Source organism: Pelecanus crispus, chromosome 4 (genome assembly GCF_030463565.1).
Source record: "Pelecanus crispus isolate bPelCri1 chromosome 4, bPelCri1.pri, whole genome shotgun sequence".
Taxonomy (NCBI): Eukaryota; Metazoa; Chordata; class Aves; order Pelecaniformes; family Pelecanidae; genus Pelecanus; species Pelecanus crispus.
In genome coordinates this window covers 67,358,051-67,379,387 of record NC_134646.1, presented here as the reverse complement: position 1 = coordinate 67,379,387, position 21,337 = coordinate 67,358,051, and the positions used below count along the sequence as shown (strand labels likewise).

At 41.1% G+C, this 21,337-nt stretch overlaps 1 protein-coding gene across 3 annotated transcripts in view; it reads right to left on the bottom strand.

Moving 5' to 3' along the window:
- Window positions 1–9,868: 9,868 nt before the first annotated feature.
- Window positions 9,869–21,337, bottom strand: part of PPARGC1A (PPARG coactivator 1 alpha) — a 369,346-nt gene continuing 357,877 nt past the window's right edge. For all 3 annotated transcript variants that reach the window (XM_075709515.1, XM_075709516.1, XM_075709514.1), the window contains 3 exons: window positions 13,368–13,489; window positions 12,862–13,013; window positions 9,869–9,972 (listed from right to left, as the gene is read on the bottom strand). In XM_075709515.1, the coding sequence (XP_075565630.1) occupies window positions 9,869–9,972; window positions 12,862–13,013; window positions 13,368–13,489 (378 nt within the window). The remainder of the gene's footprint in view (window positions 9,973–12,861; window positions 13,014–13,367; window positions 13,490–21,337) is intronic.

The window sequence follows — 21,337 nt, the reverse complement described above, 5'->3', positions numbered from 1 at the left end:
TAACTGTCATGTATTGGAGGGCAAAGCCGTGGCTGAGGCTGTGACATTGCTAGCGGGCAAAGCTGATGGCTGTGGGAAATGTCAGGAGAGATATCTGCCACGCTGGTTGGAGCATGGTGCCATTTGCTGGTCTTACCCCCAACAACCTTCTCTACCTCCATGTAAATACATAATTGGATTAGAGACTGCTGATGATCTGGTCATAGGAGGCAGTTTATTCATTGCATGGAGTAGAAACACATACCACATAAGCAAAATCCACCTCATTTATAGGAAAACAAGAAGTTTTATAGGGTACCTAATCTTCTACCACAGTCATGCTGATGTATAAACAATACCACAACTTTTTGTCCTTCTTGAGACAACAATGGACAAAATGGGCAGTTTGACTAAAAGATGCCAAGGAGCTCCTGAACACTGAGACACGCAACAGTAGCGTAGGAGTGTCTAAAATGTGGTTCTCAAACCATGTATGTCCTCACCTGTTCAAATGCGGCTCCTGTGCCCAAAGCATCCTACCTGACCAGATCAGGACAGTGCTTTTGTGGGGCTGCTGGGCAATCCAGGTCACTGCACAAGGAAAGAAGGCGGCATGGGCTGCTGCAGGCAGCTTTGTCGTGTTGCTGTGGGACAGAGGTGCATGTCCAAGCCTTCCCATCCTCTCCAGAGCAAGAGAAGGCCCATCGCCTGCCAAGCACCATGACACATCTCTAGCAACTCAAGCTTCTGCAGCTTGGTTGATGAGCGTGACCAACTGGCCTTAGTGGCATACAAGCAACTGCAAAGTAGCGCACAGATCCTGCCTGGACAGTCAAATCCCTCCTGCTGGGACCATGCAGGACTAGGCATCACTGCTCTGCCATCAATGCTGCCAGCGGTGGCCCCAGCAACCCTGGGATGGCCCTGGCCAAGCACTTCTTGTTTTCAAGAGAGCAGGAGCTGAAAACAACTAGATCTTTTTCCCCCTAGGGTTCAGAAAAGCTGTGGCTCTAGGTTTTAGAATGGTAGTTCTGAATGCCCTTCTTCCTTTGACCACACAACGAAGTACAATATATTGCAAAACTTGGATTCCCTACTCACCCTTCCCAGGTGTCCTGGTTTCAGCTGGGATAGAGTTAATTTTCTTCCTAGTAGCTGGCATAGTGCTGTGTTTTGGATTTAGGATGAGAAGAATGTTGATAACACGCTGATGTTTTTAGTTGTTGCTGAGTACTGCTCATGCTAGTCAAGGACTTTTCAGCTTCCCATGCTCTGCCAGGTACACAAGAAACTGGGAGGGTGCACAGCCAGAATAGTTGATCCAAACTGCCCAAAGGGCTATTCCATACCATATGACATCATGCTCAGTATAGAAACTGGGGGGGGTTGGCTGGGGAGCAGCGATCGCTGCTCGGGAACTGTCTGGGTATCGGCTGGCGGGTGGTGAGCAATTGCATTGTGCAGCACTTGCTTTGTATATTGTTATTATTACTATTATCATTATATTGTTGTTGCTGTTATTATTATTACTATTATTATTACTATTTTACTTTATTTTATTTCAATTATTAAACTGCTCTTATCTCAACCCAGGAGTGTTCCTCACTCTCACTCCTCTGATTTTCTCCCCCATCCCATGGGGGCAGGGGGAGTGAGCAAGCGGCTGCGTGGTGCTTAGTTGCTGGCTGGGGCTAAACCACGACGCCAGGTCAGACAGGTATGAGCACATGCAGGTATGCTCGCCCCATACTGCAAGTGAACTCCTCACCTTGCAGTGAGGAACTGCATCCCAGCTTCCCACCAAGAGTTTGGACAGGTGTCAGCAAAGCATCCCACTCACATAGCTGTCACGCGGTGGGAGCCAAGTCCCTCCCAGCATCTGCCGGCAGGCTGTCACGGGGCAATTCTGCAGAACCGCGGCTGGAAGTTCCTGAAGAAGCCATCACACTGTTTTCACCCAAAATGTCAGCATTGCAGAAGGAGTAACGGCAGCACTGCAGCAACACAGTGAAGTTTTGTACCCTCTGGCAAACAGGATACGTAAATAAATGGGTTTCTATCTAAATTCTATTGTGTGCAGATTTGTACCACAGAATTGTTGTGATGTGCATCATTATGTCTCATTATGTGATTGCAAGTAACCTTTTGTGTAGCAGACACAATCCACGTAACACACTGTGTGACCAGTTTACAAAACCAGGCTCCTTCAGAAGGGCGAGTAATTAATCATTATTCAGCTACAGCACTCCCCATTCCACTACTTGCTGGCAGGAGTGTATAACCGAGGGCATGCCTAGCTATGACAATACATTATTCATGCAATAGAAAACTAGTTAGCTGTGGTATTGTTCCAATAAATGGTTAAAAGAAGAAAGCACTCCATTAGTTTTCAAGTGTGTGGCTGATTTTTTTTTTTTTTTTTATAAATTTACTGCTAACACATTGCATGAATAAGCATAGGCCCAAGTTGCAAATGCAGTAGGAAAGAATTAGTATAAGGCACCAATGTGCGTTTTTCATCATGCCAAAGTCAATAACCCGAGGACAACGAGAAGATCTCTCGAATGCCTTGCCTTGAAGGTATAGTGCAGTAACTTTATGGCTGTAATAATTTTATGACTTTATCAAGCACTAATTTAATAGAGAATGGAATGCACATTGTCAAAAATAAATTGTAGCAAATATTTTATTCGATTAAGAGTCCTAATAGTAATTTACATATTGTGCTCTTTAGGACATGGTTTTCTTCATACTTCGCTTTGGCTTTCATTTACACTACATCTGGCTGACAATCTATCATGATGCAAATAAGGCACATGAGATTATTTACATTTGATCACTGTCCACTATTTACACAAGCAGGGGTTAATGCAAAAGGCTGACGAGGGTTGGAGTCTAGTCACTGATTTTGGAGAGGCTGGAATTATACATGTTTTCCATTCAGCTGCCTTTGTCACAGAACAGCTCAGCTCCTCTGTACTAGCAAATACCATAAGAAAATAGTCAGTATGCAAGCGCAAACCCTTCTATCACCTTGTACTTCACCATGCATGCATTCCAAAAAGGTACGTTTCATCTCTGATCTCACCGTTTACCACACCTGTGTGTATAACTTTTCTAACTAAGGCCATTAGTGAATTTTATTTTTAATTGTTTTCCTTTATATGGGAGTCTTTTTTCCCCCCATTAATTCCATTTGAATTTGGGAGAGCTTATTTCATCAGGTCCAGTCACGTCATTAAGGTTATAGATTTTTTTCTATGAAAGAGAATCAGAAATGCCTTTGTAAATCTATGATTTCAGAAGCATGTTGAAAGGAAGCTGCAATAATTCAAAGGAACTTCAAAAGCTAAACATGTTTTGAGGAATATGTTTCCAGCTGCAGAATAAATATTTGTAATTTCACCAAAATTTGTCACTGAAAAAAACCCCAAACTTTCCTTTTGCTTTGGGTTCATAGACTGCTAAGATTTTGGGTTGAGGTTGTTCGACTAAAAAAGCATCAGTTGAAGAATGAACACCGATCAAGTGCAACATTTACGATTTATATATGTATTCCATCCAGCTGCAGTTGCCATAATTGCATTGCACAGACACCGGCCATTCAGCAGAGCACATCGTGTAGCAAAAGATGAGTTGGCTTTGTCTTTTTTTCAGCAGAGCGGTGTAAGGAAAGCATAGCGACAGGAAGCGCAGAGGATATATTCACTTCCTCTCGTGGAGGATTTCATTTTCTTCTTTGCCGAGAAGACTAGTCTCCTTTGTCCCGAAGTATTAACAAATATACCAGCTCCCAGTGAAGACAGGCTGCCCTATGTCTATCAATAGAATCTATATAGAATCTTTTCCCTTAGGGATTAATTCAACTTTTGATTCAATCTTTCTGAGCTTTAAATTATGATGTTACAAACCTCCAAGGAACTACTGTACTATTTGTGACCTTCTTTATTACTTTCTGCTGTTTGATAAAGTAGAGAAAATTGATTTATAGTTTAGTTTGCTTGTGAACATGGAATATCAATGGTGAGAGTGTGACTCGCGGAAAAGCAGGGGAAGTTGGCATTGGTTAAAGTTTAATATAGCAGTTTATTAATTAATGGTGAAGGACAATAGAATAACTGCACGTTAATCTTGAATGAGATTCTGGAAGTGTAATGTGAAATAATACCGATGAACCAAGGCATCTTGCAAGAGTTGGATTTAAAGTTTTCAAAACATTTTCCGCAAGGCAGAATTTTGTCCATCGCTTCCACTTCTCTTCCCTAAACCTCCCCCTCTTCCCCTTATGACCTGATGGGTGTTTTTGCATTTTCTTTAAGCATTAAAGGTTAAAGGTGGTAGGCAAGGCCAAAGTTTTCCAAATGGAGCCTAAAATTAGGTGTTTGTGTCTGTATTTGGATTCTCAGGCCCCAATCCAGGAATCTATTTTTATTCAAAGCAGCCGAGCACTTGACTTCAATGGATCTAAAAACACTCGCGCTTAAGTGCTTTGCTGAGTCAGGACAGACTTAAGCACAAATGTAAATGCTGTGCTGAATTGGGGCTCTAAATATGTGGCTTCATTTTAAAAGTGCTGAGAGCCGGCAGGTCTAACTGAAGTCAAAGGGAGCGGTGAGATGCTCAGCGTTTCTGAAAATCAGGCCACTCATTGAGGCGCCTGAATCTGCTTTCAGGTGCTCAGCTTGCAGCATTTACTGTGGGAGAAAATGGCAGCCCAGGAGAACAGGCAATGGAAGGGATGATTTCTTAAGAAACGAGATCCTGATTTTATGCAATAAACTTTAATAATATCAAATGAGGGGATGGGAGGCAAAAAGCAATACTTTCCCAGAAATCTGATAGAGTGCTTTTTTTGCAAGCATCAAAGCGCTATGCAAAAATACAAAATGAATAAACAAATCAAATTAAAAAGCCTAGTAACTGGAGAAATATTGGGCTAAATTCATGCCTTGTGGAACAGCAGCAACACTGATGAAGTACATCAGGGACGGACTTGGCCCACTACATTTTGAGCATTAATTTGATCAGGAGCAGTGAGTCAACAATGCAAATCCCACGCAGCGAAGAACTTCGCTCTACCACCATTGCGAGCACCAAGCACAACAGTTTGGATTAGTAAATGGTAAAAATGCAAAAGCTAAACATTTTTGCAAGCGAAAAAAAGATCAGTGTAGAGTGTAAAACAGGCAGCAATGTTAGGAACCCAGATGAGGTGGAGGCTAGTCGTCTTGAGAAAGGCAATTTTTTCAGGTGAATTCGGTAGTCCTCTCTACCTAAAGACCACAACCAGGCGGCCCGCTAGCTGGGCAGGCTGCCCTGCGCTGCTCCTCGCCCCATGCCTCGGGCACCTTCTGAAGCAGGCATCACGATGAGAAGACTGAGTGTTGTGCTGTTAACCCCCCGAGAAGGCTGCTGACACAACGCTCCAACCCAAAGCATTCTATGATTTGCTATGGGATAGGCCTACAGTGGTAGGCTGGCTACCTGTGAACGAACCCCGGGCAAACCAAATAAAAGCAATTCCTTCTCCTTTTCATACGCACGTCAAGGAGAAGGCTGTGAATGCCCTTTGCCAGCCCCTCACCCAGCTGTTGTCTGCCCAGCGGCAAGGCCGGTGTGGAAGCCCACCACGCTGCACCCTGTACCGTCCAGGAAGGATTCAGAAAACCCGTGCCTGTCCAGCCACCCACCTGCCTGATGCTCCTAGCCTGCCTGCTGAGACAGAGAGGCTGGTGAAGGGCTCTCATGATGGTGCTTTCTCCTAGTACAGGTATTTATCATCTCAGGATGGAAGATACCAACCATTTTGGACTTGTCAGTCCCGACTACCTGCGTAACTTGGATGGCCACGCAGAAAAGCCCTTACGTTCCCCACCCCCTCCTAACTCGAGCCAGCAACTCTTAAAACTCCACTGAGCATTTTTCAAAAGTTTTGCTATAAGGTTTATGTTGTCCATTCAACAGCCTTGGGGACTCAGGGCAGAAAGGCAGATAGCACCTTTCTACCATTAAATAAACTATAACTAGTGGTTCTGTCCCCTGCCCGAAGTGCAGAACGCAAGTGTGATCTGGACTACCATGCGAAATCAATTACAACCATTAGAAAGAGTAACAGAGAACCCAGTCAGTACACGACCAGTTGGGAGGGGAAAAAACCTGTCACTTGTGATAAAAAAGAGAAACAGAAATGGATTTGAAACATTCGTTTCCCTTTATTTGCTCAGTGAGGCTGATGTGTACTGCACATTTAAAAAAAAAAAAAAAAGAAAAAACACATGAATTTTCATACAATGAATTAAACCACAAAAGTACATGTAGAATTGGCAGGTGGGAAACAGCCCAGCTTGGGCTTAACTAGTATCTCGCTTTCCCTGTTCAGCATAGTCCAACCAATAGCTTAACATGTTCACCTACTGTACAAATCTTACAGTAGCTCCATCAGGTCAGTGGTTCACATTATTGAAAATGTCTGTCACATAGGTACAAATTTAGAATCATCACATTATATTACATGGCTATTCTAGGTCATTTATAGATCAGATCTTCTACTACAGTGATTGAAGTTCTCATTACAGCCATCAAAAAGGACACATAATCATTACCTACTGTAAGCTTACATCTAAAGGGATGAGGAGAAGGTGTGGTGGTTTGTTTTTTTTTTTTTCAGCTGACCCAAGTATTATACCCCAGAGGCACAAACTTTCCTCTCAGTGCTGCTCTTGGTGATGGCAGCCCAACTGCTTTTCTGAGTAGTTTAGCACAGGCATTTTTTCTTCAGTTTTAGGCTCCCTCTGTTTGGATTTGGATCATTTTACATTCTGTAGGAATTACTTCGTTACAGCTCTAGGAAAGCCCACAGTTTCTAAGTACCAGTTCTGTTACCTGTATTGCGGATGTGGTACTTACCACAGCATGAAAGCAACGGTACAATCTTCATCTAAAAGACACACAGAGCTATGCTGCAATTTGCCTCCGATGCCAATGCGGTACATGTGCTAGTTTGAAACATTCTTGGGGGAGAAAAAAAGAAGAGGAACACTGAGTTTGTATTTTGATGGGTTGCCTACTACAGTGTCTACAAAGGATACAAATAGCTTTATTCAGCAATCCTAGCTCTATTAATTCCATATGCAATTTGTAAATCCACAGAGGAAAGCCATCTTCAAGATGAGAATGTTTGCCAGGCCAGTGAAAAAAAAAAAAATTGACTCATGTCATTATGCCTGCTTGGTGAAAAATAAATAATCCCCCCACCCCAAACCCCACACCAATTTATTCATGTCAGCAATCTAGGGCAAAAGAGAATGTATTTAAAATTTAATCACAGAAATATAAAGGCAAAATAGGTAATGCATCTGGTCCTTGAACACATAATATGATATACTAAATCTTGATTTCTTAAAAATAATTTATTGCTTTTAATATTTTTCTTTACAACAGAAGATACTCAAAATCCAGAAAGGAAAATTGTAAACTTTTAGTTTGGCATTCACACAAAGTTAAAATACCTGCATTTTTAACCTACAGAGCAACAACAAGAATTATGCAGATTAAAGAATGTTACAGTCGTAACACAGAACCTCCGGAAAAGTTCTTTTCTTTTTTTTTTTATTGCTATCTATCTACTGAGAAATAAGAAGCCAAAAAATCAAGCAAGCATCCGACAGGACAGACAGTGGAATCTCTCAGAACACAATATGCTGGTGATAAAATGAATGCAGCCATCAAAATCAACTGCACTGGCATGGGGGTGGAATCGGTTTTCTAAGATTGGGAGTGGGAAAGGAGATTAAATAGTTAGGTGTGCCATACCTTTAAGAGGAGTCATGAATGCCAAACAGTAATAGAATACCAAATCTATACATTCGCAAGCAAATTCCAAACTTTGCTGATTCAGTCTAGAGACTCCGAGTTCAGATGAAATTCTGATGCTCAGAATAGCAGTAGTTTACTCTTGTGGTTTTTTCTTTCCTGAAGTTTCTATTTAATTTAGCAGAAGCAATGTCATCAGCAACAATGTCATGGGCACATCTGAGGCCATGCTAGTGCATAGTAAAAGAAGAAAAAAAAAGAAACCAACCCACTGCTTCTGCAAAAGCTGAATTTCCAAACTAAGCACGTACTCCAAACTGACAACCGTCATGCATCCTAGGTATAAAATTTCCACTGGCCTTTTTATTATTTTAGTCATCTCATAATTTATAATAAATAGGATAATTGTAACTGATAAATATGTCTCTTCAGTAAACAAAGGAATGAAGGATCGGTATTTATACAGGATGCATAACTGTAAAAAATGTAGATAAATACCATCATTAAACTCTGCCAATGAAAAGATTACTGGCTTCAAGAACAGTGTTTAGACACAGAATTACTGTAAAAATCATACTGTACTTAGTACTTCAGCATATTTTTATCAAATTAAAATCACAAAAATTAAAACAAAATAGCATTTTAAAAAGATTTTTGACCTCTAGTTCCAAAACTACTGTTGATACATAAAATAAAAACATTTCTTAATGATTACCCATTTGAGAGACTTTACATAAAATTATGATATCTCCTAGAAAAATTTAGATGAGAAAATTTCATTCCCCTAACAAATTCAGTGTATAAAACTGCAAAAGAAAATCAAGCAATGAGAAAAATGTGGAAAAATACTGCAGAAGTGGTTAATACCTTTTGGGCTAGGATAATCCTTGACAAAATTCTTATATAAGCTCACCAAAGAAGGGATGAATGTGTGTAAAGCATTTTTGCACTCAGACACGCGCGCGCACACGTATACACACACACACACCCTCACCCACACGCTTTTCTCTTTTTTTTTTTACAATCAAATATATATAAGCGTAAGTTCAGCTTTCTACATATGTTAGTGTACAATAATTGTTTCACCTCATATAATTACATTTGAGTATTCTTGATTAAGAAAAATTCAGCAGTTTTTGAAAAGAAGGCTGCATTTACAGTGCATAGCTGTAACAAAAAAGAACATCGTCATACAGTATGTACATAAATAAAAATACTCCATTTAACATTCGTACTCAACTACTTTAGAGAATGTAGCAAATAAACTATCTGTGCACACACCCAGATAGTTATATCCAACTCTCATTAATAATGTAACACCATGTCCGCTCATTAGAATAAATCGCTGAACAAGCTGCACATTTGACCATTAACAAGGCTTTGAAAATTTTGCTGTGGAAGATCAACATTGTAGACATTTACATGGGTGTCAGAATTAAAAGATGAAACTTCAAAATGTTAGGGAAGCTTGAGCCTTTCATTTTCTCTTCTGCAAGGACTGAAAAAAAACCCCACAAAAAAAAACCCGAAGAAAGAAAAATCTTAAAACAAAGCTAAAACAGATTGTAGGCTTCTGGGACCTGTGGTTTCTTCTGGATTGTCATATTATCACTGTGTTGTGAGAAGAAGCTTCATTTAAAAAAAAAAGATAATGCAGTGTCTGATTCCCAGACATCAGCAGCCATAGTTCTCAAATTTTTTTTTTTTTGTTGTTTTTGTTCTTTTTTTGTTAAAATGCAGTATGTACAGATTTTGCAGTTCATCGTTGTACGTGTATCTCTGTGGAACTGCTGCCACATCTCGTGGTTTGCATCGAACTTGCAAGGAACGCCCGGCTCCCCTGCCACCGATCACCCACGAAAGCAAAGCTGACACCCATGGACACACGTGTGCTTACTGGACAGCCATCCTGCCTCTCCACTCGTCAAGCAGCTGTGTTCATGTAAACCATGGTTCTGAACAGAGAGTGTAAAGTAGGAGAAATTCCTAAGTATGACTTTTTAATTGTCCATTATTGAAGGACGTGACGTCCGTGAGGTATTCGCCATCCCTCCGTTTTCCTCAGGTGTGATGCATGTTACCTACGCAGGCTCCGCTGTGCCTCTTTGAGTAAACTATCAAAATCCATGGAGTCATACTTGCTTTTAGTGGAAGCAGGATCAAAATCATCTGAGTTTGAATCTGAAACGCAAAGGATCCAAGTTTAGGTAAGAGGCAAGAACCACTATCGAGTAATTCTATTATTTTTTCTGTACAATGGTACAAACAAGGCACTGCAGAAGCAATCCACTTACAACCACAACTTTATGGGATGATAAAAGCCCAGAAACAGTCATCAGAGAAGCTTTAGGTAGGGACAGAGCTTTCTGGTAAGAAGCAGGACTTAACAAAAGCAGTACACATCATCAGCATTGGGGAGAACCATAAATTGCGTGTACATACAGAGCAGGTAAACTCCAAACAGTTTCTCCAAGGACTTGAGCACCGACACACTGCTATGTATAGGTCTCAAAGTAGTCCAGATAATCTTGACAGATGCTTTACCCAAAACTCCACCATCGTTTTGCAACTGTTGCTCTGCAATATGCAATATCCAAGACTTACTTCTGCTGAGAGAGGCAATAGGGGAATGGTTCCGCAGAAAGCCAGGGCAGCCTGCGGGCAGTGCGCAGGGGACACTGCTGCTTCTGCCTGCCCTGCCTCAGGGTCTTGTACAAGTCACTACACCTGCCCGAATCTCTGGGTTTGCTTCCGCTCTGATATTTTTTAGGTTTGCTTGTTTAGAGCGTGAGTAATTCAGGGCAGGGCCTCTGCACCACCGCACAAGCAATCTCAGGTGGGCTCCTCAGCTTTTTGCAGCGTATGTGGTAAGTCACAGCAGCAATAATGTTCCAGCTCCTGTGACCTGCGATACCTGCTCCAGCTTTGCTGGTTGCTCAGACACAGGCGTCAGTCTGTTCCTAGTGCAGAGGAGGGATTGTACATTTGTGGCCATACAGCTCCAGTACGGTAATTATTGATGTGGCTGCAAGCAGTGAATTTCCTTTTGGAGTCGTCCCTGCTTAACACTGGCTCTCCCCAGTTCCTGTGTCACAGCTCCTTTATGAGAGTGCCCTTTTCCTGCCATTTCTTGTGTTGAATTAATCAGAACTCCCCATCTACCACTGTAAGACGCACTGTGCATTAAATGTTCATTACAAGTTCTGTTAAGACAATATCTTCTCACAGAGGAGAGGTGTTAAACTTCTGACTACTATTTTCAAGTGTTTTCTTTCTTCTGTACTCAACCCAAGGCTGATTAATTCTCTCTGTCCTTGTACTAGCTCATGAATTTTAAAGTTCATCCTGCCATTTCCTTATGTAGCTCTATCAGATACTCTGCAAAATACAGGGAATGCAGTCTGAAATACAGAAGCTCAAGCTGTCAGCAGGACAAAGTGAAAATACTCTGCTCACAGATACTCTGGGAATCCCACTCGGCACGGAGAGACCTGCCAGGGAATACTCCCAGTGATGAATAATGTTCAAGAGGGTTCCCTTCAGACAACTTATTTTAAACCCCAGATTTTCTGAGATACAGAGATGACCCTGGCTTCCACTGCTGAAGATAAGTCAAATCAAGTCAAGACTTCAATCTGGTTTTACTGTTTTTATCAGCCTACGTTTCGACAAATGCCTTGCTACCTTTTGTATTTTCACCATCAACCCTATATCTCTTCAGCAGTCAATTGCCTTTTCTTAGCTTTACATTATCTGTTTAGCCACTGAATTGAATTATGGCATATTCATTGTGAACAATGCATATCATCTTTATCATTTATTCTGAAAAGACATCAATGGGTTATAAAAAATGTATCTGTATTCACTTTCTGCATTGTACAAAGCCAAAGGCGGCACATAGAAGATTTCATTAGCACTGTGTTACAGGGTTATGAGAGATTTTAATGACTGTGGTCATTTATTCATAAAACCCCACAATATCTGATTAATATAGATTCAATAGCAAAATGTTTTTTAATACAGGTATTAGGAAAGGTTTAACATTTAATGAATACTTTACATTTTAAAAGGTAATTAAATAAGAGGTGAGTTTATAATATATTATAATATTACAGAGGATGTTTTGGTAGTCTGCATGGTCTCTTTATGCATATACTTAACATCAGTATTCCTGCTGTAAGACTTGGAACATCTCCAGACATCCTTGCAAGGGGAAGCATCACACCCTGACTCAGAGCATAGGACAGAACCACACATTTTTGCCCAGACAGCACCAGGACAGACCCAGATGTGTTATCGCAGCCAGTATGCACACTCGGGGCTGGAGTTATCACAGCATACTGGGGTCTGGAGACTGGTATGCATACTGCCCCACATCAGCAGGACAGCAAACACCAAGAGATTTGCTAAGCTCCACAGGCTCTTACATCATGACTGCGAGTCCCTGCAAGGAGACACTTTCATACATAGATGCTTAGGCATGATTTGAGAACCACCACTTGAGATCCATGGCCTTTGCTATAATAAGGGTCCGATTTGGTCACAAGCCCTTCTAGCTTTCAAACCTGAGAAACTATGAATTGTGTTTAAGGAGTGTCTCTGGCACATATACAGCACAACTCATGGCAAAGTAAGAATCATAATGAATTTTTTGGGGTGAGGCATCTACTTTGTTCTCTGTTTACCGCACATATAAATAAATCAGGTATTAGAACCAAACAGTCATAGCATAGCAATGAATAGTAAAGCACGCAGGAGGTTTCTGTGGTGCTACCATTTCACAATATGGGAATGTATTATTGAATATCGGGCACTTATTTTTAATAATTATGGAAATGGGCTTTAAAAGAATTTTCACATTCTGAAATATCTGGAAGAAGACAGCTCAGATTAGAGCTCAGACTAGTAGACTTTTAAACATCTTGCAGCAAGTGAAAATCACTTCCTTCAATGACCCCCCCAATAATTTAAATAATAGAAGCAGCAAACCAAAAAGAAACAAACCCTGCATTTTCCTGAGTTACAAGGTTCCAGGTATGTACTTTAATTCACACAGAGCAAAACACCTACCTAGGTCTGCATAGTTAGACTTGCAAAATTGCTTGCGTCCACAGAAGTACAGCTCAAAGTCAGGTTCATTTGACCTGCGTAAAGTGTATCCATTTTCAAGAGCAGCAAAGGCGTCACAAGTATAGCGGTAGGTGATGAAACCATAGCTGTCTCTGCAATTGAAAAATACAGTTGTGAACAAAAGCTGAAAAGAGTTAACGCACATTAGTGTAACCCCTTCCTGAAAGCGAGAACTTGCAGGAGACCCAGCAGTGGAAATGCCAGAAGTACTGTATCCATTCATCAGCATGATTGTCCTGTCACGCAGCTAAATACTTATTTCTGGGACAGGAAATCTCAACTAGCAAGATTAATAAATAAGGATGAAAGAAAATAAATAAGGTTTTGAACTCAGCATGTCATCTGTCACAGCACTTACATTGGTAACTGCCATACCAGTAATCTTACTGCCATAATTTTTTACATATGGCAGCTCCCAAACAAGAAGTAATCTCACAAGTTCTTACCCATCATCCCGCAAATTTACTGTGCACTCCTCAATTTCACCAAAAACTTCAAACCGGTCCCTCAGTTCTGTTCGGGTTGTGTCAGGTCTGATTTTACCCAGATAAATCACACGACGTTCCTCCTGTTGAGCAACAGCAACAGGGAAGGTATATTTTTAACAGATGTGTAACAGAGATGAACCTATACATATATGCATGCAAATACACACACATGGATGTGCATAATTATAGTAATAGTCTCCTGTGGAAGACCTAGGGCATCTTGCTAGTATGTGAAATAGTTCTCTCCTGGAAAGCATCTCAGGTATTTAAATGACACTACATTCATCAGGTGGTGTGCTCCTGGAAGGTTTCACTCCTTGCTGTCGCTGTTCTGATACACACTGACAGACAGCTCCCGTTGTATCCAACTGCACCTTCCTCCCTTCCACCCTTTCTACCACTCCCCCTCCAAGACCATAAACTCTTCCAAACCAGGAGCTCCCTTTCTCTTGCCATCTATGCAATACTGGGCAAAACCCATCTTAGTTGTGGAGTAGCATAAAGTAACACAATAATTGCATAAATGTACCACAGACATCACAAAATGTATTACAAACATAACACTATAAACTCAGATGACTCAACAGCCGATTCATCCTGCAATCAGCTGTTCCACTATAATCCATACCTTAAAATAGAGGGAAAACTGTTAGGGGTCCAGAAGATTACTTTTATGAAAATAAATATTTCTGGGGGGAAGGCAGGACAATGAAATATATCCTGTGGTCACCATTACCATTTGCTTTCTTTGGGAAAAAAAAACCAAACCTGACTGCAGTCCCTGATTTTTACAGGCTAGGGTGTCATTTGCATGTTCCTTTGACACTTGGAGCAAAGCATCAAGGATACTTTTAAAACAATTAAGTCATGGTCACATCCTTCCTTCCTGAGTGGAAATGCTCAGCAGAATGACAGAAAGACCAGGAAACCCTGTGAAAGTCACTTTATGAATTTTTGGATGAACACTTTACGGAGGGTATAGCCATTTAGTGAGCTGCAAGCAAAGCAGAAGGCAAAAAAAGAGATCTTCAAAACACTGACTTTAAGGTAATGAGGGCAAAGAGGCACCAGCTACACATGGCTTGGGTGCTCAGCCTTCCTGTCTGAGATTGCCTCTGGCCTGAAGAACCCTGGCACTACCAGCCCTACTGCTCATCCTTTACACACCAGCACAATTGTCCCGTAAATCGAACCACCACCACCACCACATTCTCAGCTGGTGTAAACTCGTCAGTCAGTGGAGCAATGTCAGTTTAAACCATCAGCTTTGGCACCTTGGACTTGCGCAGAATTTAGGTACCGAATACCAAAGGAGCTATACTGACTGCTGAGAATTCACAACTATTGTAACCTGGCGGTGCCTAAAGGCTAACGGCACCTCAACTGTGCAATGCAAAATGCTCTAGGGACCTAAATACAGACTTGCATTCCTGCTCAGAAACATCCTAGCCTGAACAGACACGTAGCTTATAGTGTTACAATTCAGATACAGCACGAAATTTATATTTTCCATGAGTCCCCACAGAGGCATAAGGCACTAGTCATTCTTGGACCACAGGCAATAGGATTAACATCAGACCAAAACACATGTAGAAACAGCAACGATCCTGATGCCTCTTCTTTACTCATTTGAGAACTCGTTTGAGATAAAGGGACCATCAGAACTCTTAGTTATGGGGGCCAAAATCTTGGCTCCCTGTTCTGAGGAGACCACTCTGCTCCCAGGAACTGTTTAATGCAAAATAAACAAATAATTCCTGCAGCAGAAAGCTGAAACTAACATATCTGCCTCCCAACAGAAACTCCTTCTCACTAGCACACTCAGTCAACTATTTTTGCTGACTCTTTTCCTGGCCTCACAAATCTCAGGGGCTCAGATCCAGTTAATCTAAGCTCCTGAGAAATGAAAGTGAGTTTAAAGCTCCAGAAAACACAGATCCAAGAATCAAACACTCCTACCCAAAAGCCCTACCCATGAAGGCATGGCACAAGAAGTGACCACTGGAACTACCTGGGTCCTTTATAGCTCCCTGGCCAGCCCAGCAGAGACCCTGGTTGCTCTACCAAAGTATGTATATGCTCTCCTTAATCAATGGGATCAGGTACGTACCTCATTTAGATGCTTGAACCTACTGCCTCTTTTGATTATATAAGGAACCAACGTGACTGACTTGGTAGTCCTCTATAAGCCTGCTGGGACAGACACTTTAATTTTTATGTGTTATGCCTTCCAAAGTGCATGGTCGAAAAGCTGCCCTTGTTCTCTCTACCATAGCTGTGCAGTCTGGAGAAGCTAGCACAGCTAAAAGAAGGACAAGTGTGCTCATGGGTGGCCATAAATTTAGGGACAAGGGGTACTTCAGAGGCAGCTGCTGCCTTTTATCTGTCTCTACTATGTCCCTGACCTTACTGACAGAGTCTGGGTAGGACTTCAGCAAGCTAGGGACTGTAGAGTGCAAGCAACAGAAATCTGCATTTCTTCCATTTTCCTCATTCTAATTCTGCTTACTTTCAGTATGGTTGGGTGCCATAAACTTCAAAAACAGGAAAATCTGCATATGCACAGTAATTACTTTTTCAGACTGTTTTACCAAATCTAGGATTTAACCGCACTGAAACACTTGATAAGAAACAATTCCATTGATACTTGCTATTGAACCTAAATGACTGACCAGATGGAGCAGAACATAACATAGCAGACTGTCTAATATACTTTAGCTAAGATAATACATCTCAACTGAAAAAACATAATGTTTCACTCACTGACATGGAGATTGTTATATTACAGTGTGATGGAAATAACTATTGCATGCTCTTCCGTAAGTCTGTGTGCGTGCCTGTGCAATTTTTCCTTCTTCTATCCCTCTAATAACCTTTATATCTCTAGTATCCCTTTAAGACAACTGTAATAAAACAAAACTGAACAATTAAAAAAAAAAGCCTGTTAAACTATCATTAAGGGAGTAAGTTAAACCTGCAAAATTAAGGAAATTCAAATTTAAAGCTGAAATGCACCATATGTCCTCCAGTGTGCACACATGAGATGTGTTCAAGCATTTTTTTAAAGCAGAGTGCCATGATGGTATAAGATACTGGAGAACACAGGATTCATACAGCATTGTCTTTGTCTTGGTTAACTTTGGTTTATTTAAAGCAACTATGAAGAATGTATTTGTATTCACAGAGACACCTGCCTTTTATTCCCATTAATAATAAGAGCTATACAAGCCTAACAAGATTACAACATACCTCTAAATGTTAAAGACCTTTATTTTATAATAAGTTACACGCATAAGTCCATATGTGCATATTAAGTATGCTTTTTACTGCACTTGTTAGAGGAGATGATATATGACTTGGAAACCTAGAGAACGGCAGAGAAAAGCTTTTGTTTTCAATTTAATGTGGGCAGAGGGAACCTGTAGGCAACTCCAGAAGATACTGTTTGTATTGCCCTCCCAAAGGTGCAGATGATTCATTTTGCATCATAAGCTTTAAGTGTAGTACATTGCTTTGCCAGGTAAAAAAAGGAAGAAAGACGAGTCCAGCCAACTCCCTCAGGCCCAGCATGTCTGTCTTCTTTCGGTTTATCTAAAGCTCCTTCTTCATAACCTTGCTCTTTCTTCCTTGCAGTAAAAACGTTTGAATAGGCAGATGTGGCAGAAAATCTCAGACTGAAAAGCAGTATTTCAAGTCTCAAATGAAAATACTAAAGCATTAGAATGCCAAAATTTGAGAAAACAGGACCAGGAAATACCTTACACATCTAAAGGTCAACAAAGGGACCGCTCATCCTGCAAAATGTTCACTGATACTAAGGATCTTTTTGTCTTGTAAAGGCTTCCTCCAAAACTTTGTTTCCCTTCCTCATTCTTAATCCTTTATTTCACATGGAACTAAAGCACAGAGGATCGGATGTATTAGTTTTCACATGCTTTTTTGTACTAGGCTTCTTCACCCAACACTTGTTTGCTTTGCCTGCCTGTGGTGCTGCTAAGCAGGGTCTGTGGGAACTGAAGGCAGCCGCTCCAGAGGTAACACCGCGTAGTGTTGCTGTCCCCATTTTCCCTACCACTTTTTGTCTGCACATCTGTGGTGCATACCTAGCTCTCCAAGAGCCAGGTAATGCTTTATGTGAAGCTGAGAGAAGAAATCCAGGGGCATTTTAAAGCTGGGGTTTGCCATGGGCTTGTCAAAGGCTCTGCTGCTTCCTCCAGCACGGGCAGCTGGCTGGGTGCAAGTCCCACACCTGTGTTGCCTTCCATGCCAACTGACTTCCCTCCTCTTCCAGTAGAAAGCCATGAAGACTTTTATCCTTAAAGCTGGAGGCCAAATACCATTTTTAAAGTGCAATGGGAATGGTTGGACAGAGTTTAAAAAATAGAAATGCTATGGAAGGAAAAAGCCATTAAAGCTTAAGATTCCGACATAATAATAGTTACGAAAAATTTTCTTTAGATTCTGTATTAAAGAAGAATAAGCATGACCTGTGGGCAAGTATGAATGGCAAAAGGAAGAATCATGAAAACTGGAAAAAACCAAAGAACATTGCACAAAATTGCCAAGTGCTGCTGTGTGGCTAACTGAGGACCGAAACAGTTCAGCCACACTCCATGGTGACTGCTACAAAAATAATGATGGACCAGTAAACTTCAAGATTTAGGTAATTTGCTTGACACGTTTTCAGCAACTCATACAGCAAAGTTGGGGAGTCTGGGAACAAGGCCATCAAGATGAGCAACAACAAAAAAAGCCAAACTAAATATACAATGTACATTGGATCCTTCATTCGTGGAAATGCACTCCATTATGTGCTGACTCTGGGTTTAGACTTTAGAGAAGTCAAGCACTCATTTATGAAACCACCTTTCTCCTGCCTTCCTGTTGTAGAGAAATTTGTTTTCCTTGAAACCACGTGTTTCTTTCTGCTGCAGTGGACTCACAGTGCATTTATCTTCCTACGTCTGTAAGCTCTCTGGGACAGGGACTCTTGATACTTGTCTCATGGAGGCTGTCAGCACTTAGAAATGAAAATTACTACTGTTAATAGTAATTTTCTAGTCAGGTATAAAAGCTGATTTTGTTATACCTCCTGGCAGCAGCCAGCACATGAAGTAAATGAGCTGCAGGGAGGATGTGACTGTAAGTCAGTATTGTGGCCAGAGCAGCAGAGATCCAGAACGTCAGGCTGCTCATCAGACAGTTTAACCTCCCAGCCCTGGTGCACCACGTCAATGGGGAACCATAAACTGGAATTTTTTCCAAATTCTGGAACCATTCCAGAATTGAAATGTGCTAACTGTATGTCTGATGCCATGCCTCGGAAAGTATTTGCTGCATGGTCTAATGAGCTGCTGGAGTAAAAGGCCGCATAACTCAGAAATCTCCTGAGGTCTATCAGAAGAAAAAAGGGGTCCTCAGTCTTCTTGGCAAATCACTGTGATCTGCCTTGGTTGGGGGTTGGATCCCTGCTTCTACAAAGCCCTAAGCAGACTGTCCTGTCCTGCAGTTGCTCCTCAAGTTTCATGATGAATGTGTCTCCACTATGATCTGGTTAGCATTATAAAGTTAAGTAAGCCTTGATGGCAGACCATCCCTATGTTCAATGAGGACCCATTCTAAAACAAAATGGGCACCCAGTGGAATAAATCAAGTCAAGATCAAACTAAACTATGCTAACATTTGCTCAGTTAGCAAAGGCATCGCAAACAAAAGTATAACTAAATGAATGAATGAATGAATGACAAAGTATTTTTCTTACTTTCTAACTGGAAAATATCTTGTGGGCTCAGCCCGTATTTTTCAAGCGTGACTGTTCAAAATTAAGACCCAAATCCACAAAAAAGGCACCGAATCTCCAGTAACTGGAGAAGGAGAAAGAAGAAAAGGAAGAGGAGAAGAATATCACGGTACCTTCTTTTGAAGTCAAGCCACCTGTATATAGCTGTAAGCCTAGACAGGAATTCAGGAATCCATACAGGGAAATGCTAGCCCAGGGTTCTAGCTGATCTGAAGCTACTGCAGCAAAGGTGTTGTGTGAGAGACTGAAGGGGCAGCCATTTAAATACGCCTCTGCCACACAGCATGAGCACAGGCTTCTAAAACAAGCCTCCTCAGCCTTCTGCCAATATGCCTTCACGTCTGCCAAAATACAAGCTGCCTGCACAATCAGAGGCCATTGTGGCACATATCGTTTTGACAGATTAAAATATGTGAAATTTTTTCTCATTTCTTTTTCTTACCTTTCCCACTCTTCTTGTCACATGGCGACTAATTCTAGATATTGAACCAGTAATACCTGATGGCTTTTAGCTCAGTCATAACTTCTGTTCCCTTTCCACTGTGCATCCTTTCTGCAACTAACTCCTGACATCATAGCACAGTGCTTCTCATGGAGAAAAGCCACCTGCCCTGTGTAACACCCGAGGCATTAGTACTGCCCAGTCTTTGGGCCACTCTTGTACCAGTATCTGGAGGTATGTGGCCATGAATCAGTTCCGGCAGCACGAGAATGGGCTATAAAGAAAATTAAAAATTCCCCAATGCAGAGAGCAAAGAAATCTAAATTTACGGGACTGTAGAAAGAGTGCAAGGAAAGAGAGAGGAGATTCTTGTGGCTGAACAATAAATGAGTTGAGTCCCTCAAGAAAGAAAAGACCAACACAGAAGAGACACATAAGTCAAAAGGAGTAAGAAAAGGAGCAGAGAATACTAGAAATAATAAAAATTTTATCACTGACTTCATGGGATCAGGGCTTCCCTTTCTCTGCTGTCCCCTAACTCCTACTTATTTGCACAGGGAATAAAATGGCATGATTCAATACAGATTTTTAAAGTAAAAATGCCGATAGACTTTGGATAAAGGAGTTAATAGGATTTCATCTACATTTCCTGCAGCTCTTACACAGGTGGCTGGATTTTAAGTTTTTGCCATATTCTGTTTATTGATATTTATTTTTAGTTCTGATTTATTTATGTTTATTAATAAATAATTTCATTAATGAAGCTAATTATCATGACAATGCTCACTTTAGAAAGAAAATAAATTCAACCCTGGTTTTGAAAAGTCTAAAATTTTTAGCATAGGAAATTACGATGCAGCATATCTGGAGCTTTCTAAGTTTATTTTCTTTCCTTTTTCCTTTTCTCTTGATTAGCTACTTGCCAAATAGTTGTTTGTTTTAAACTAAATCAAATTTTCTACCTCCTCAGCAGGATTCATGTTTATTTATACCAGTAAGGTACAGTAATTGAGAAGTAGCAAGATACACCCATGACAGAGGTCTACTTGAATCTCTAATTTGTGTTAGATCTAAAAGAGAACAGCCAGTGTAAGTTACGATTGCTGGAAGGTAGCGTTCATCTCTAAGCAGATGGAAGCCAGATATTTTAAAACTAACTGCAACAATTGACTTAAATATAGCCCCATCTGAAGCCAAGCAAAATCATTCCATTGCCTTCACTGTTTCAGATCAGCACAGCAGAGCGTGTTATAGCTCTAAATCTCATGCTTTACAAAATAGACCTATCACCCACACTTTGTAGATAGGGCACCTGAAGCAGAGAAAAGTGATTTGACGAAGCTCTCTAAGAACAACAGGAGCAGAGACAAAAATCCGAAAATAAAGGTGTCTTTTCCCTCCCAGAACTTCTCTTTGCTGTAGAATATACCAGGCTCTGTCAATCTCTCCACACTCCCAGTTCTGTAGGCGTATTAGGAGAAACACTTCCGAGTGTGTGACAAATCACCTTTTACTATGAAGTCCACTAAAGGTACTGGAAAAAACACCTATTCATTTTGGTGAGCCCTGGACAGAGCACTAAGGGAAAATCTGGAAATGAAGATGCAGTGTCCCAGTCTGCACCAGTTCATGCAAGAGCCAGAGCACAGCCAGAACAGCAGTGAAGCTACAACTGAACGGAAAGAG